Below are 18,941 nucleotides of genomic sequence, written 5' to 3'. Positions count from 1 at the left end.
ATAGGGACATGCTATTACAAGCTCCTTAGTTGGACACTCTCCTTTATCGAGATAAAGAACACAGTTCATTTTTTTTTATCAGTACAAATTGATCATAGAACAACTTCATTAATTAAAATCCAAATTGGTCTTGCCCAACTACGTATTCCCCCAAAATCAAATCTGCACCTCCTTCATCCAAGTTGGATACAATCTACGTCCTGAACTTACCCAGACCCTTCAAGGCTTCAACATGCGTTCCAAACACCACATCCATCCAACTCCTTACCAACAAACTTGGAAAGACCCTTCAAAGAGCAATCTTAAACGCCACATCCATCCAACTCCTTACCAACAGACTCGGACACCGTTTCACGAAGGGCCCTTCTGAAACTAATTCTTTCAAAAGCAAAGACAATGCTCCTCTTTCGAGAGAGAAAATCTATCTTGACTCACTAGGTCAGACCAATTGCACATTTGCACCTGGTAAACCTTTGAAACTCACAACTCTCAGACGATATTCCACCGAGGCTTAAAAACATTACAAGGAATCCAATTAGACGAAGAATGGAATGGAATAGAACATACTAATGTGCTGAGTAAAATCGCTTTTTTCCGATATATAAAGGGTAGAACGGACGATACGTTGCACCATCACAAGTAATGTCAATCTTCATGAAAAGGACACAACGACGTCAATGAAATACTTTTCTGTTTATCCAGTATTGGGTCTACTCTTCCATAATCAAAAATGGATTCCTTCATAACGTTATCTTTCTCACACTCCATAAATATGTATCCAGACCTTGAACAAGGACCTGATCAATTCACTAACCACTTCAGCAAACACAATTAACGTCAGGTTACCACAATTTTTTCCTAAAATGTATTTCAATGACTGAATCAATATAATAGTTTTGCTAGACTTGTTAACAGACAAATCAAATCCTTTCACAACTTCAACAAATATAGATATTGAAATTTCTCTTGATTGCAGGTGCCGATTAGCAAAGTCGGTAAAACCTTTAGGTGATGATACCAGAGGTCTGGGGTGATCTCATTTAAAACAGACTTGCCAATAAAAAAAAAATTCTCTCGATTTCAATATCTATATTTTAATTCTTTGACTCTATGTCGACCTAACATAACTTTTTCTGAAGATATGGTACTATCTGATTTTGGATCACAAACTCTTTATATGGCTTATGGCCAACCTTTACAACACTACAACACAAACTCTTTATATGGCTAATGCCCTACCTTTACACACAGCATTGACCTCAATAATAAGCGCATTACAGCACAAGGAAATCATGTGATGTAAAAAAAGGATTTGACAAAGAGAAAAGAGTTCCAAGATCAGATTATCTGTCTAACGAAAGAAATAATCATAATTTACACTCGAAGTTTCAAACAATAACATAGCCATAGACCGTCCTAAAATCTGAATTGATGTGTGTTTTAACTTTAAAGCAAGGACTCTCTGCAAGTCTGCAACAACAGCAGCATTATTCCATGTATTGTACAAGGTCGAACAAACGACCCACAAACTAAACTCTACAGACTATATCGGCCCTTAGTTCATGCTGCTTTAAGATGCATGAAAAAGCACAAATTCAAACGTTCAAAAGACAGTATGAACCTAGTGCTGTAGTGCAGCTAAGCTTTCTTTTTTGTTGCAGGAATATGGAGTCACAATATTGCTTTATCGTACGTATTTTCTGGTTGACCTGGTTCGGGAAAAAGTAGGCGTGGTTCTAAAGCTCGACTCGATCAAGGGAGGCAATGCATGGATGGGAATGGACATGCTAATTTTCAACTCGTGCCACTGGTGGACCCACCAAGGGAGGACCCCAACCGTATGATTGCTGTTTCCTAAAAGATTACAAAATCTCTTAATACTAAAAACGTTGTTGGAAGCAAGTACTTTCATTAAATGGACTACTGAGTGACAATTCTAGTGTGTCTTACAGATGGGACTACATGCAGGAGGGGAACAGGTTGCACAAAGACATGAATCGTCTGATTGCATTCTACAAGGGAATGACAACTTGGGCGAAATGGGTAAACCTATACATTGATCCTGCCAAAACCAAAGTCTTCCTGCTAGGGATTTCTCCCACCCATTACGAGTAAGCCATCAATTTTTTTTATCATATAACACCCATGGCTACCTCATCAAACAGATCTTTTCACTCGCTAATAAGCATTGGGAGAACAAAATTTCTATGGAACCACATGGATGACATACTGACTAACGTTTTGGTGAAGAAGATAACCGTATAAGAAAGCGTCCTCGTAATATATTAGTCCTGAATTCTAACATCTCTACCATTGTCAAACTAAAATATTAAAACTAGGAAACTATGGGTCACTACTGGTAACTTCTACTAATCTAGTGTCTACTAAGGCTATAACACCCCGTGTTTTTTTATACGTATTTTTCTATTTAATTAATTAATTTAATTGTTTATTTTAAAAAAAAAATCGTCGGATTGGACTCGGGATACGTGGGCCTGGTTTTGGGCCCGAGTCGGTGTTGGACTTGGGTTTCGGACCCAAGTATATAAACACATTTTTCTAGAAAATAGGGTTCCTGGAGAATAGAATATTAAAAATGCAGAGAGATGAAAGTTGGATTTACGGAGGGTGGAGCCTTGACGGCTCGGACTTCGAGAGAAATTAAGTAGGAGCTGTTCATACGGTGAGTAGCTATTTTGCTATATCACCTGATTTTTTGAATATCGGTATATCTTGTCTAATATTTTTATATATATCTTTCTCATTATTTTGTTTTGATTCGACGTCGTGTCGAGTTGTTAAAACTCGTGTGAAACTCAGAGTTGATTTAGAACTGTCGAAACTCTCTGTTGAGATCGTTTTTAATCTGCTTCATCTTGTGACTAGTATTAAATCCCCGCTCATCTTGTTAAAAATTGGTTAAACTGTTGAGGCTTGTTGTGGATTGGTTGTTGATATATGATGGACGTCGAGATGGAAATTTGAGCGTGCTGTTGGAGCTTGAGAAGTCGTTAATGGTGACGGCTAAAGCTCAATGAATAATATCGGCGATGGATTGGTTGAAGCTATATCTGATTTGGATGGGGGTTAAAGTGATGGGGTGGTTTTGTATTGTGGTGTGATGTCGGGGCTGGACGGAGGTGCTGTGGGAACTTGGAGGAGACGTCAATGGCGTCGGCAGTTGAGGGCTTGGAGGTTCGGGTTGGGTGTTGATTACACCCCAAAGGTTGGTTGAAGAGGGGGTGTGTTTGAGTGGGTGAGGGCGGTCGAATAGGGGCTGTGAAAGCTTGGAGAAGCCATTAATGGCGGCGGGATTGATTCCTAGATCTAGTTTTGGTGAGGGTTGGATTGTAGGATTTAGGGTTTTTGTTTTAACAAATGTTGTTTGGTTTTGGATTTGGTATAAAACCGATTTGATGGAAGAGGAGAATGGTGGCCGGCGGTTTTTGGTGGCTGCTTTGGCTGGAGCTGAGGAAGATGACAGTGAGAGGGATCCAGTGCTCCCAGTCCCACCTAGTCTAACTCTAATTCGCATGGGCTTGGGCCTGACCAATTTGGATTAGTTCTTTTGGGCGGTTTAGATTCAGGTTGTTGGGCGAACCAAGTTAAGTTAATTGGGCCAAAACCGACGGTTGTTTGTTTGGGCGGTTTTGATATTAGTTTTGGGCGAAACCTATTTATGTTTTGGACCGGTTTAGATTAGTTCTTTGGGCGAAATTTCAATGGTGGTTGGACGAAATATCGATGGTAGTTGGGCGAAATTTCGGTTAAATTTTCGGACCACATTAGTTATGTTGGGCGATTCTCTTTGTTTTATTTTTGGGGCGAACCCATTTGTATTTTGGACCGAACTTCAATTGTGTTTTGGGCCCATTGGTATAAGTTTTGGGCCCGCTTTCTAATATTGCTTGGGACCAGATCCATTGGACTTAAAATAGATCTCTTTGGGTCTTTCACCATCGTTTTAGACTTCGGGTCTAAGGTTTGGGCTTGGCGGTTAGGTCCGAACCAGGACCGTGGTCATGAGCCCATGAGCCATGCACCTTTGCCTTTAGCCATGAACCATGGTCGTGACCATGAACCCGGCCGAACATGGAACGACGATACTTTGACTTTGACCGTATGGGCGGTTGACTTTCACCTTTGACTTTGACTAGGGCGGTTTGACTTTGACCATCGACCGTTGACTTTGACCTTTGACCATGGACGGTTGACTTTCACCTTTGACTTTGACTAGGACAGTTTGACTTTGACCATGACATGTTGAGTTTGACATTGACCATGAGGTGTTGACCGTTGACTTTGACTGTTGACCGTTGACTTTGACCGTTGGAATGAATGTTGACTTTTCGATTTTTCATATGTTTGCTTATATGGATATATATATAGTAATAAAATCTTGGGATATTGTATAACTTGGTTGGTAAATTATCTAATTTAGATTTGATGTTAAACAAGAGAAAGTAAGTTACGTAAATTGACTTTGCAACCTGAAAAGCCCGATCGCGTTTGGATACACAATGGAAAGAGTTGTTCCATTCGAAAGATATCCCGGTCGAGAAATCCCATTTGCTTGAAATTAGGATTTTGACCGTTTTCAACCTAAATTTTCTTTTAGATGGGCTAAGGTTGGGACTTGAGTTCTACATGAAAAAGTATATCTAAATACCTTAGTTTCTAAATAATTAAGTTACATGTTATTTGGATGAATGTAGGAAAAACCTTAGCATTGATTATGTGGTGATAAGAACTACTCTGAAGTTTGATTCCAATCTTGAAAGATTTGGATCATTGAGGCGACTTTGAGCAAAAGTCACGTTACACTATATCTATAATATATATATTAGTTTGTGTGATAACTATGTGATTGTGTTAGAAATCTTGTTGTTTTGATACTACATAAATATATATGTGTGAGATAGAAGTTGTATATGAATATAGACTTTAGTATATGTAGATATGTTTTGGACATTAGTGTGTGTGGACTTGAATTTGGGTTAATGAACTATTTGTTTACAATATTGTATATATATGAGTGTGGTTATGTAAATTGTATTTGTTTGATTATAAGTCCGTTTTACATTAAATGATGCTTAAGTGCTTGATTTGCCTTGACACTTGAAATGACTCTCTACATGTGTGGTATGTTTTGACATGAGTAATGCTAGTATAATTATAAGTGATAATAATGTTTTAAAGTGTAAGCCCACATCTTTAGAACTCTCCATGCCTCGGATTTGGTAATGAGATATTATGACTTATGATGTCATGTGATAGATAGATTGGTATTCATTGAATGTGCCATGAATGACCCTGTATTCATTGAATGTGCCATGAATGACCCAATAGTTTGGACCGCCTTCTAGAGAGGAACTAAGGTATTAGCCATGGGTTGGTCGTATTCCTTGAATGTATGCGGAATGTAGGTTTGGGTATTCCTTGAATGTGGCGGGGAATGACTCGGGCATTTATTGAATGTGCCATGAATGGCCCGATTAGTGTTATGATGGGTATTCCTTGAATGTGGCGGGAATGACCCAAGGTATTCATTGAATGTGCCATGAATGACCTGATATTTTGTTATGCCCAAAGAGGCTTTGTGATTATGTGTATGGAAAGCCCGGAGATGGCTGTGACTCACAAGTTCTGAGTTTACAAGATGAAAGTATGTTTCCACGGAGGCGATATCCCGCTTGGGGCGTATGTCTTGTAGTGGTACTTCGGTGTGAGTGAGGAGCACGGATATGTGTGATTTGGCAAATGTGTGTAGTGCAAATCGTGGAGTAGAACTAAAAGGTTGGGCAGGGATTGTCTTTGAATAAATGAGTCAACGAGATAATTAATAAGCAAAGTAAAATATTGATTTTACGTGTGATGGAGTTATTGCATATGATGTATATGATTTCTTATGATAAATGTTTACATGGTTTGTATGAGTTGATACTCACAAGGGATGAATGTACTCCTTGGTTGTGACTTTTCCTCGTTCTCATAAGTAGGCGAGTGATACTAAAAATAAAAATATAGAAATGTGTGATGTTATGGATATGAAGTGTGACGATGAATAATACTAATAAATGATTGTGAGTTCTATGTGATTTGTGAATTGACTATAACTTGATATGTTATTCTGAAACTATTAATGACTTGTGATAGTCGAGATCTATGATTATGCCAGAAACTTTATGACGTAATGATGTCATATGAATGACTACCCTTGATATAGGTATTATGATAAGTGGTATTCCCGAATATCTGGGACGAAACAGGTCATATCAATTAGACTTAAATGTCTTAAATGAGGTTTGGTTATGAATGGAATTTTGACCAGGCCGAGATAAATCATTTTATTGTGATGTCTAACTCTGTTTTTTTGCGTGAGGGTAGGATCTATTAATCTTTTTCATGAGGGACGTAAATATCCTACCCTAAGACGACGTGTTAGCTTAAAGGTAAGGTATACCAAACTCATTTTTTATTAGGTTATCATATGTGCAGTTAATAAATGGAATGTAAGTGGTATTGTATTGTGAGTTATTTTGGAAAGTGGAAATAACGAGTACTGTTATATGAGATTCTTAGAAGTTGTATGTTGGGGGTGAAATCTTACTTGGGAATAAACTACACGCCGTTTTTGGAAAACGGAACTATATTGTCTTCCAAGTTGAAATTGTTGAAATGTTATATTTATTCATTTAAATGATTATTATATATTTTGTTGTTAATCTACTCATACCAAAGAAATTCAATTTGTCAACCCATGTTTGCTTTGTTTTGTAACGCGGGGTGTGTTCTTGGGAACATAGATGGTGGAGTCAATGGATAAGGAGACGTGATTTGGAGTTGCTTTCTTGGAGTCTTCCTAGTTTAAGATTTTCCAAGAGTGAGTTAGTTTCTTTATAGTTTAATAATGTAATTTAAGGATTTTTTTCCTTTTCGCTTTTTTTTGATTTCAGTTTTTGTATATATAGAGCGGTTTTGATAACAGGGTTTTGGGTTTTGTTTCACCCCGGATTTCCAGATAATTAAATATAATTGTTTTAAATATTGTCTGGAAATTTGGGGTGTGACAAAGGCAGAGGGAAGGACTGGAATAATCCATTAAAGGATTGCGAAGGTGAGATGTTACCAGTATCCGGATCAAGATACCCAGTAGGTCTGCCTCCAGAAGCTTTTGTGGTGAATAAAGTACTGGGTAGGATTAGGAAACCAGTCTACATGCTGGACGTCACAACACTTTCACAGTTGAGAAGAGACGTTCACCCCACTTTACAGCGGTAACCACAAAGGCAATGACTGTAGCCACTGGTGCCTTCCTGGACTGCCTGACACATGGAATCAGCGCCTATATGCCTCTCTTCTACTCTGAAGAAGAGGAGTAATACCTCTGTAATGTTTTAGTTAGTCATTTTTGTTGGAAGTTTCTCATTTCCCTTTTTGAATATGTTTGAACGAGTAATAACAAGGTCAGCAACTGTAAAGTATCAACTATGCGCCCCCCCAAATAGATCTTTAGCGATGAAAAGTAAGATCTGAATATCAAAGTTATCCAGAAAATCGTTTCTCGTTGAATTTACTCTCCAGCTTCCACCTATGTTATTTTTCTTTCCTATGCAGTTGAAAGCATAGGTGCTGGAGTTGAACCTAGTCAATAGACAATACTAGGCGCTCTAGGCTCGTACCTATTATAGGCAATGGGCCTAGGCTCCCCATTATCCTTGAAACCTATCCACATGCCTCCTGGGCAAATCTAGAGTCTGACCATATATGCGCCAGGCCTCTTAGATAGTAATTTTGGTCAGCATACACTAAAACAGAGGGGGGCTTATATACAAAGAAAATCCCAATTTAGTGAGGTATTAAGGAAGTTATGGACTCAAAATACAACCATCTCTATGCCAATATTCCAAGTCAAAGAAGCGACCCAGATCTCAGGCCCCTCATTCTAATACCGCATGAGTCCAACAGCCATAACAAAGATTTTACTATACAAATGATTTGCTCAAAGCTGAAGAGTTTGTGTCTTAAAACCATTCTGCCCCTTTCTTCCAACCATATGTTCCAACATATGGAAAGAATTTTCCTTAAAGTTTGTCAGTAGGTAAGAGGTGTCGGCACTACCAATTACCTATGGTGTTCATCAAAGGAACATCATCAGCATCTGCCATATCTAAACCCGTCGAACTCCCATAGCGCTATTCAGAAGTAGTCCTAAAACAAGTTGTGGATGTTTTCTTCCTCCCTTCCACACATGATAAATTGGTTTTTCGTATTGCCTCTGTTTCTAAGATTGTCGGTGGTAAGTGCTCTCCAAGCAAGAGCGTCGACATAAAGAAACAAAATTTAATCCAAGTCTTTTCGAAGGCCAATTGGCAATTCCTAGGTTCTAGTAAGCCACCCTTTGGTTGATGAAGACTTAATAGCATAATTGGTGGAGTCCCAAATTTTTTATCATTGGTTTCTTGGAAATATACTTGATCGAGCGAGTGTTTAAGCTCCACTCAATATTTACCCAATCGTTGAAGAAAGAACGATGCACATTTGAGTTCAAATGTTGTGAAATTTACCCACCAGCTCTCAGATTATGAAATTTAACTTCCAGTATGACTTCAAAATTTAACTACACTGAATTTTTTATTGTTGAATAATATCTTCATTATTACCTCAAGTTTCTCGAGCACTAAAGCAAACTCCAGCTCCATCCTTTCTTAGCTTCTGAAATTCTTCTTCCAATATATTATTGTCTCTTTTAATTTCAGTAAACTCGATTTGAAGATATGCATACTTGAATTAACTTAAAGTTAGAATAAAAAAGAGACAAAAAACAAATAAGGTTTATTAAAAAATATATATGATTGTTTCCATTCAACCTTGTCGTCCAATTTGGGCTTCTTCCCGTGACTTCCGATATGAGCATTCAATTTAGCTTTATCATCAAAAAAATTTAACACTCTCCTTTTCGGTAGTGTTGCTTTTGATGTTTTCCGTACTCTGTTTGTGGTAAAATGGATTTGACATGTGCTGACAGAAAATGTAAACATGGTTTTGGGGATTTCGTGAATTTCGGAGATTTAATGGGCGTTTTTTATGGGCTGGGTGTGAGAGTGAGAGATGGGCTCGATGCATTTGTGATCATTGTCACCAACTACAGTAGGTACTTGAATTAAACGGAACCAAACGTTTTGGGGAAAAAAAAATGTAAAAAACCGTAGGGCATAAAAAAACAGGTTTAAAACGGTAAAATGGGTTTAAAACGTAAAATAAACGGTAAAAACCGATGATAAAAAATACAATAGATAAAGAATTTAATTTTTTATAAGAGTGGAAAAAATAATAACCACATAAAATAAAAATAAAAATAATATAAATGAAAGAAAATTCAAATACATGAAAGTATCAAATTATCAATTACTCATCCAAATACTAGAAATTTTAGATTCAGTACCAAAACACGGCCCTAAATAAAATACTACTAATTACCAACCATAATTGCATAATCAAGTACTACAAATAAGTTAATAACTTTAAAATTTTCAAATATTAATAGTCCAAAGCAAAATAGAACTGCCTCAATAAGTCAATCTAACGTCAACTCTTCAAAAAGGTAAACTCTAAAACCCATTTTTCTTCTCACGTTTTCTTTTATATTAAAAAAAAAATGTTTTAATAAAGTTTTAAACAGGAGATTTTCAAAATCTCGGGTTTTAAACGTTTTTTAAGTTTAAAATGCGATATTTTGAAAAACCCGGGTTTTAAACTGGAACAAGACGCCTTGCCAATTTAACGAGTTGTAAACGCATTTTTTTTAAAAAATAACCCCAAATTTGGTGATAATGTTTGTGATTGGCTCCAAACAATAATATCAATCGATTCAACTAATAGACAATGAAACAAGCTGATTCAAACCTATTTGACCGGTTCAAACAACTAAACAAGCTGATTCAAATGATAAACAAATGAAACAAGCTGATTCAAACCGATTCCAACGAAACAACAAAACAAGCTGATTCAAACCGGTTTTCATAGCTATTAAAAACAGAAAAAAAAAATACAACAAAATTAATAATTTGGTTCCAAACAATAATATCAATCGATTTCAACGAAACAAGCTGATTCAAACCCATTCAACTCAGTTTTCAAACTCAACCAGCAACCCATATAATTCATTGCCATTAAAAACAGAAAAATCACAACAAATTATTTGAATTAACCTAAATTTCAACATCAAACATCAAAATACCTTTAAAAGTGTATGTTGGTTCTAGATTCTTCCCAAGTTCTAACAAGTATTTTTCATCATTGTGTAGAGTGACAAATAAAGTGTTGTTCTTCATTTTGGGTTTGAACTCAAACAGGGACGGAGCCAAGATTCTAAGACAGGGGGTGCGAGATTATATGTACACCCACCGCACCCAAAAAAAAATTGTATGTAAGTTTTTTTTTTTTTTTTTTTCATAAGGTCTAAACAATAAATATCAACAAAATTATGCATTTATTTCAATTCACAAAACTAGAGTGTGTTGACTATTAAAAATTTAATATGGACTGATGAAGTTAACTATTTAAGCACTTAAGCCATTAATTGATACTACTATATCTATATATATATCTACATAATCTAGTCCACAAGTCTACAATGATTCAACAAATTGTTAACTTCCTATAATGTTATAATGTTATATAGACTTCTAACATTGAAAATAAATATATTAACATTGAAAATAACATTGAAAATTTATCTTGTTTTGTTTATTTCTTTTTAAGTGGAAATTTTATTGATAATAATAATGAGTTTTACAAATAATTATGACAAACGTGCAACAAGCTGCGTTGCGCCACAAGTCCCTTTTAAATTTGTATTTTTTGTTTTTTTTTTTGTTTTTTTTTGGGTTGAGGTATGATCGTTTGTTTAAAAATTGAGAGTGAAATAAAGGAAGGAGAGCATACAAGTTTGTTATGGGTGATTAAAATTATACAAACTGACCGGTTTCGCTTTGGGTCTTTGGCTATTTGTTTTAGTCTTATCAACCCATCAAATATTCAAAGACACATTTATCCCTCTTTAATGGTTATGAACTTAAAATAAATGATAAATGATAATTTTGTAAGGGCAAAAAGGTAAGTAAAAAAAAATTGGTTTATTGGAATGTTTTTTATTAATGTTTTTTTTCATACTATTTTTTTTTTGTGAAACTCATTATTAAATTTTAAGTGGTTTATTGGAATGTTTTTTAATAATTGCCTAGATGGTATTGGCCTTTATTGTTTATTATAGTGTTATCAGACCCCCCTTGCCGGTTTTGACTGGTGAATCGGCTGACACACCAACCAAACCAGGTTGGGTCACATAGTAGATCGTTTAAGCAGTTGACCCAGGCCAAACCCGGTTAACTCGTTCAGGTTTCTTGTAAACCACTTTAACCCGGACGGTTTAGTCCGAGCCGCCGGTCTATAACTAACTTTAGAAATTATAAAATTTTAATAAAATTGCCCAACGGTTTGACCCGACGACCGGTCACCAAACCGGGTTTGGTCACATAATAGATCGTTTAAGTAGTTGACCCAGGCCAAACCCGATTAACTTGTCCGGTTTTCTTGTAAACCGTCCGAGCCACCGGTCTATAACTAACTTTAGAAATTATAAAATTTTAATTTGTTAGTACTAAGACAACCTTGAGTGACTATTAAAGAAACTAGAATCTCTACCATTACACCACAACAGCTTTTCTTGCTAGTTATTAACTATATAAGAAATATAAATAACATCTAGTAGTAAACTAGTAGGATCTCTACCATTACACACCTGTATAGACTCAAACCTTGGTCTATTGGAAAATGAAATAGCTCAAAGACCACCTGGGCCACTAATGAAGTTGTGAAAATGTATGTACTAAGTAAATTATATAATATTTTCAACTTAAGTATTGACCCACTGGTTGAACTAGTGACCCACTGGTCGAACCGGTGACCCAGTGACCCAATTTCTTTGTCGGGTCAGTGTCCGGGCTGGGTCTGATAACTATGGTTTTTTAACCCAACTCTTCTGCTCAGGTAAGTCACAACTAATGAAAGTTGAAAAATCATCATTGTTAGTTTTGCACATTCTTATTACAACTTCACCAACCAACTAAAAGTACTTGAATCTATCAATTTAAGAAAATATCATTTTCAAACACGCACAACCTCGATTTCTTCCAATACCCGATTGAAACCATAATCTACGAAATTTGAAAGCCCTATTTAATTTCTAACAATTTGAGAATGAGAAGTTTGGATCAATATGTTGATGAAGATTTGAGAAGAATTGAAGATGAATATAATGAAGAATAAAATAAAAATGAATTACAATTAAAGGTAAAACCCTAGCTTATTTTGTGATTTATTTTATTTATACTTTTATTGTATGTAAATATGTGAATTAGTTGTCTAAAACGAATTATAATAATTTGCACTTTGTAATTGGTATGTTGTTATTCAAATTTTATTTAATTTATTTACAACTAATTTGAGCAACGAATTTACATGCAAAGAGGTTCAAAAATAATAAACAATAAAAGGCAATACCATCTTTGTAAGTCTAGTCAGCCCGGTTTGTCCTTCAGCAGTAATTATCTATTGACCCTAACTAGAACCAAAATTAAAATGCAATATTGTCATATGTGCATGTTCTCTGTTTTTCTACACAAAATTAGGCCCATAGACATAAATTGACTAGTAATTTCGGCTACAGTATCGGGTGAACAGTAATTTTGGTTTTAGGAAAAAAATGGGCTGCTATCATTAATAATTTCGGTTTTAGAAATTTTTTGGTCTGACGTACGTCAACAAGCTATTTTTGTTTAATGCCAATTATGACATTTTTTCTCCATCTAGCAAAAAAAAAAACTTAAACTAAAAACTTGTAAATGTTTTTGAGATCTAGTTGTTTTCATATTTGAGCTAGTTGATTTGTGTGTTGTGATTAGTAATTTAAGATATGAGAAAACATCTTCATTCTTCTCCATCTAGCAAAAAAAAAACTTTAACTAAAAACTTGTAATTTTTTTTGAGATATAGTTGTTTTTATCTTTGAGCTAGCTGATTTGTGTGGTGTGATTAGTGATGTAAGATAAGGTAAAACATCATCTTATTCTCTCATGAGAAACATACTTCGATTTCAATATTGTTACCATAAGGGGCGCGTGTGGCTTTGGGTGAGTCCTCCCTCCCTCCTAACACAAAAACATTTGTACCATAAGGGCCCTTATGGTAGAAGAATTCCTCATATACTTCACTTGCTAGTGGTGGATAACCAATATGGGACTATCTTTCATGCTTTTAAAGTGGAGAACAGCTTCTTTGTTAAATCTCCTCCACTTTGTACACACACGAGTATTTAGAAATACAATAGAGATTCCAACACCACCTACCCTCCAAAAAATTCAATATAGTTGGTTCTTCTAATGGTTTGATGTGTCTGTATTTGATGTCCGCTTTTAGCTCTTTTCTAATCTATAATCCCATTACAAGAGAGATCTTGGAGCTCCCAGAAGTCCTTTTACCTCCATCTCCTGAAACGAACGTTAACTACTTACGCGGTCCCTCTGGATTTGCCTTTGATGCTACTACCAGCACTTACAAGGTCGTTTTTACTTGGGTCCTCCACAATATGCAGAACGGCATGGCAATAACTGCGGTCCATATCTATAGTCTTGGCTCTGGGTGGTGGAGAAGAATTGAAGATCTTCCTACTTTTCTACATTTTAAAAGTGACTCTTCTCAGGTTTTCCTAAATGGAGCACTACATTGGGAAATAAATGGAGTTGATTATGATGAGCCATATATTGGAGCCATAGATATTGCAACCGAAAAGTTTATAGCCATTCAACAGCCTTTAACAGATTTTGAAAGCCAAAGGAAAGATGTAATTGTGGGGACGCTACGAGGTTATCTCACCCTGGTTGTTGATAGACCAGACCAATTCTTGATATGGGTTATGAAAGATTATGGGGTGGTGTAGTCATGGACAAAGCAATATGTTATTAGTAAGGAAACATTTTGGCCATTGCGGAGTAGTGTCTCTTTGAGAATGTTAAGATTAATAGAGAATGGAAGTGTCCTACTTCTAGGCAGTAAAGATCACGGTTACTATGATTTGGAAAGCAAAGAATTTAAGCATACTCGAATTCAAGGAATTCCCCCGCGTTCAGATATATTGGAAGCTGTTTTTCATGTGGGCAGCCTCATTTCAACTAGGAGGACTTGCTGCTACAGAAGCAGAAGCTCTTAACTAGTCAAATTAGATGTTGGAGAACTATTGTCAATACCTCAAGCCCTACAAACTCAGATGTGAAGACATCACCTTTTTTTCTTAATCATGTAACAAGTTTAGTGTACGTACTTTTATCTTTTTAGCAAGTAATGATTTTCTTCTTTTTTTATGCAGTTTAAGTTGAGTATGAGCACAGTCTTATATATAGGGCTTTCGGCCCGTTCAATGTAGAGTCCAGTAAAGATTAGGTGTCCATATCCAAAGTCCATCTACGTGGCGACACGTAATCACCTTATAAAAATAAAAACAACTCTTCTCTGAACAAACAACAACAACACTAGTAAAATGGCGGCGGCTACATCAATCTCCTCATCACTTTCAGCTCCCACCTCAAAACTAAACCCCAACACTCTCAAAAACCCCAACACAAATCTCGGCTTTATTTCCACGTCATCTTTTTCCAAACGCCTCCTGTCACGTATCTCGAGGACCAACGGTGGTGGTGGATTTGGTGCACGTATGGTTTCTTCATCAGTTCCAGCTGCTGTGAAACCTTCCGTGACATTTGATTTCGAGACTGGTGTTTTTAATAAAGAGAAAGTTTCACTTGCTGGGCATGAAGAGGTAGTGAAAAAGTGAAAAAGAATGAATTTTTAACTGTTTTTTCTTGTTGATTTGATTACTTGTTGTTGATTTGCAGTATATAGTGAGAGGTGGAAGAGATTTGTTTCATTTGTTGCCTGATGCATTTAAAGGGATTAAGCAAATTGGTGTCATTGGTTGGGGTTCTCAGGTAATATAATTTTTGAGGTGTTGTGATTTATATGCGAAAAAAAGTACTAGTAACATTTATACTGTTATGATTTGTATGTGTGAATTATATGAAATTATTAAATGGTGTTGGGATTTTGTAACATGAATTTTGTGGTTATTTATTATAATGTGGGGTGGTTGGGTTTATTGTAGTGTGTGAAATTGTTTTGCATTGGGGAAAAGTAGACCATTTACAGAAGTACTAATTCCTATCCAAATTAAATTATAGAAATTGATATTTGATATTCTTTTGTGCAACAATTATGCGTTGTCCATTATTAGATTTCCTGTGAAGTTACATTTAGTTTGTAGGCCTGGATCACTTATTTATTTTTCGGACACTTGTCATTATCTTGTATCTTGTCTTGAAGCGGTCATGGTGAATAACATCATGGATCGCTTTGTCTTTCACATTGGAAGTCAATTTTGAGTTGTTCCTGATTTATGTGCAGTGCTGTGGACTGCTACATGCAATGCTGTGAGCCTTGCTAATGGATTTCGAGGCATTCTTGTGTAGATGTATCCTGTGTTTTTGCTTGATCAAATTTTATATGATATGAGCTTTCATGAAGAGAAGTGTTTGCTTGGAAGTGGGTGATGGAAAATAATGTAAAGTCTAGCAGAAGAGTTTCTATTAAGAAGTTTGGAAATGAATTAAGTCATAAACTCATAATGCATACTGAAGTGAGGCGATTGCATGCACTATTTAATATTGTTAGGTAGGAACGTTCAAAATGGGTAATAGGTAAAGGCATTTTTTTTTGCGGAGATCATTTAATTGCTTTCCTATATCCTTGTCATATAAAGGACAAAAATAGAGAAAATGAGTCACTAATGGTGGCCTCAGGCTCAGAGTCCTGCTTGTTGGTAAATTGATAAATTAGTATCTGTTTTTCCTTGACGTATAATGAGTCCAGAATAATTCAGTTCTTAGGTAAATGTAGTAGTGAAGGATAGCTTTAGGTAAATGTCGTGCAGCAATAGTGTATATTAACGTGTACCGTAATAGAAAGAAACTAATTACCTGATAATATTCATATTCTTATTGTTCTTAGACACCTGTCCTTGGATTAGAGGTTTGGTAGAAGAGCCTTATTGCATTAATTAAGTTCAGTGGGGTGGAGCAGTTGATGTGTGAATCGCGACACTGGTTATTGGTTTTAGAAACTCATTTTAATGTTTCCTCTTTAGTCTTGGTGGTGTAACTTGTGCAGACAAAAGAGTACTCTTATTTAAGTGTTTAAGTCACTTTTAGGTGCTATAATACGAGTCATATGTCCAACTTGAACACTATTACTTTTGCCTTTGTAGGGTCCTGCCCAAGCTCAGAATCTGAGAGATTCACTTGCAGAAGTGAAGTCAGACATTGTCGTGAAGGTGAATATTTTATAAGCAGTAGTAAAATATTATTAGTCCTAAAGTATCACTGCGATTTGGATTCGTTAATTAGTTTATTTTCTGCAATGCAGATCGGCTTGAGAAAAGGCTCCAGTTCCTTTGCTGAAGCTCGTGGTGCTGGATTCACCGAAGAGAATGGAACCCTGGGTGATATCTGGGAAACTGTGTCAGGCAGCGATCTTGTTTTACTACTAATTTCTGATGCAGCAGGTTTTGTACTTGAGATGCTTTTGAGTTTCTGTTTCTTAAGGTTCCAGACAAACATGTAATTGGTGCTTGTTTACTGACTCTGAGTTGCATCTTGGATTACAGGCAGATAATTACGAGAAAATATTTTTTGCACATGAAGCCAAATAGCATACTTGGCCTCTCCCACGGGTTTCTTCTTGGACACCTACAGTCAGTTGGATCTGATTTTCCAAAGAATGTTAGTGTTATTGCTGTGTGTCCCAAGGGAATGGGCCCTTCTGTAAGAAGGCTTTATGTTCAAGGAAAAGAAATAAATGGTGCAGGAATAAATGCCAGTTTTGCTGTTCACCAGGTTCTCACTCTCAACTAGATTTTGATGCTTAGTCCTACTTTTAAGTTGTAATTTATTCCCAAGTTATAGCGCCCATGTGAACTAATAAGTCCTATCGCGCAGGATGTTGATGGTAGAGCTACAGATGTTGCCCTTGGGTGGTCAGTTGCCCTTGGATCTCCTTTCACATTTGCAACAACACTAGAACAGGAGTACAAGAGTGACATTTTTGGCGAGCGGGGTAAGTACCAAGTCACTGAGCACTTCCACATTTTCTCTAATTATGATTTTCTCTGATTATTATTTATTTCTTCTGCAGGAATTTTGCTTGGGGCTGTGCATGGAATTGTTGAGTCCTTATTCAGAAGGTACATCGAAAATGGAATGCATGAAGATGTGGCTTACAAAAACACTGTTGAGTGCATCACAGGAAACATATCAAGGACCATTTCTACAAAGGTTGATTTCCTGTCCTCAACTTTTTTTTTCCTCTCTCGGTTTACCTATATAGATGGAATACACGCTCAAATTGGACTTCTCTCTCTTTTTTGTGTTTTATTCTTCCAACAGGGCATGCTAGCGGTGTATAATTCTTTAACAGCAGACGGTAAAAAGGAATTTGAGACTGCATACAGCGCATCTTTCTACCCTTGTATGGATATCTTGTATGAGTGCTATGAGGATGTAGCCTGTGGGAGTGAAATCCGAAGTGTTGTCCTTGCTGGACGTCGATTTTATGTACGTTTCTGTCTTGAGTTTTCATTTTTTTTTAGTCTTCTACTATTTTGACACTTTGTGATCTTCTTGGTCTACTTTATTCCTTGAGATTACTTGTTAAATTCTTACTAACAGAGAAAAGAGTAAAGTAGGTGATAAGTAATTCTTTGTTTCTTCGACAGGAAAAGGATGGTCTACCAGCTTTTCCGATGGGTAAGATTGATCAAACACGCATGTGGAAAGTTGGTGAGAAAGTTCGATCAACTCGTCCAGAAGGTGATCTGGGTCCACTGCATCCTTTCACTGCTGGGGTTTATGTCGCACTAATGATGGCTCAGGTCAGTTTCTCTCTCATTAGATGCTTTTAATGGTGTAAGCTTTAGCTGAGATAGAGCTGATAATTTTCTTTCTATAATTTTTTTTTTTATAATTTGCTCTGTTTTATTTGCTTATAATTTCAGATTGAGGTATTGAGGAAAAAGGGACACTCCTACTCAGAGATCATTAATGAGAGTGTGATTGAATCAGTAGATTCTCTGAATCCCTTCATGCATGCTCGTGGAGTATCTTTCATGGTAGATAATTGCTCTACAACTGCACGGATGGGATCGAAAAGTGGGCTCCACGCCCGATTACATTCTTACCCAACAGGCTTTGGTGGCAGTCGACAAAAGTGCTCCCATCAATCAGGACCTGATTAGCAACTTCTTCTCTGACCCTGTTCATGGAGCCATTGAAGTGTGTGCCCAGTTAAGGCCAACTGTCGACATATCGGTGCCACAAGATGCAGACTTTGTGCGAGCAGAGCTACGTTGATTCGACTGTTGTACTTTCGAAGTGGTTCGACCAAGGAGATGCACATCCATGAGTATACGTGATGATGCTTTGTCCTAAAATGTGTAATAGCACGTTCTTAAATTATGTCCCGACTTGTCCTTGTTTTGAATTTTCTCTGTTGTGCTTTTTAGTAACTGAAAGACAGTTTTGCCATCAAAACTTGTGTTGACATCATTTTCACTCCTTTGATTAATATATAATTAGATTCATCAGGACGATAATTCACAATGTCCGTCTTGACAAAGATGAGCATTGAAATGTTGTCAGATCAATGTCTCCCTCTGGCTTCCAAGTTTAAATTCAGAATTCAAAATGCAAGATGTCATGCGTGAGTTGTTTCTTGCTTAGCTGATTTTAATTCGTACAAAGATATTCAACTTTGTCATCAGCATTGTGCTATACTGC

At 36.5% G+C, this 18,941-nt stretch overlaps 2 protein-coding genes and 1 pseudogene across 2 annotated transcripts; all 3 read left to right on the top strand.

Annotated features, from left to right (window-relative positions):
- Window positions 1-1,431: 1,431 nt before the first annotated feature.
- Window positions 1,432-7,369, top strand: LOC147476898 (protein trichome birefringence-like 39; annotated as a pseudogene).
- A 6,096-nt stretch (window positions 7,370-13,465) lies between these two features.
- LOC147476897 (F-box/kelch-repeat protein At3g06240-like) lies at window positions 13,466-13,999 on the top strand. The gene has a single exon (XM_086585855.1). It carries the CDS (start codon window positions 13,466-13,468, stop codon window positions 13,997-13,999), a length of 534 nt encoding a protein of 177 aa, XP_086441981.1.
- Window positions 14,000-14,568: 569 nt separating this feature from the next.
- On the top strand, window positions 14,569-18,642 carry LOC147476896 (ketol-acid reductoisomerase). Its single transcript, XM_086581830.1, is given in 13 exon segments — window positions 14,569-14,875; window positions 14,952-15,044; window positions 16,376-16,441; window positions 16,534-16,677; window positions 16,757-16,795; window positions 16,797-17,003; window positions 17,106-17,223; window positions 17,302-17,441; window positions 17,553-17,720; window positions 17,882-18,037; window positions 18,161-18,308; window positions 18,311-18,325; window positions 18,328-18,642. Coding segments are annotated over 13 exon segments (1,761 nt in total). The 5' UTR covers window positions 14,569-14,596; the 3' UTR covers window positions 18,516-18,642.
- Window positions 18,643-18,941: the final 299 nt, after the last annotated feature.

The sequence above is a fragment of the Coptis chinensis genome, chromosome 9 (genome assembly GCF_015680905.1).
Source record: "Coptis chinensis isolate HL-2020 chromosome 9, ASM1568090v1, whole genome shotgun sequence".
In the NCBI taxonomy this organism is placed as follows: domain Eukaryota; kingdom Viridiplantae; phylum Streptophyta; class Magnoliopsida; order Ranunculales; family Ranunculaceae; genus Coptis; species Coptis chinensis.
The sequence above is the reverse complement of the archived record's forward strand: the minus strand, read 5'-3'. Positions and strand labels throughout refer to the sequence as shown.

Coding starts and splice junctions, on each gene's coding strand:
- LOC147476897 (XM_086585855.1), top strand. CDS start 13,466: ATGTCCGCTTTTAGCTCTTTTCTAATCTATAATCCCATTACAAGAGAG.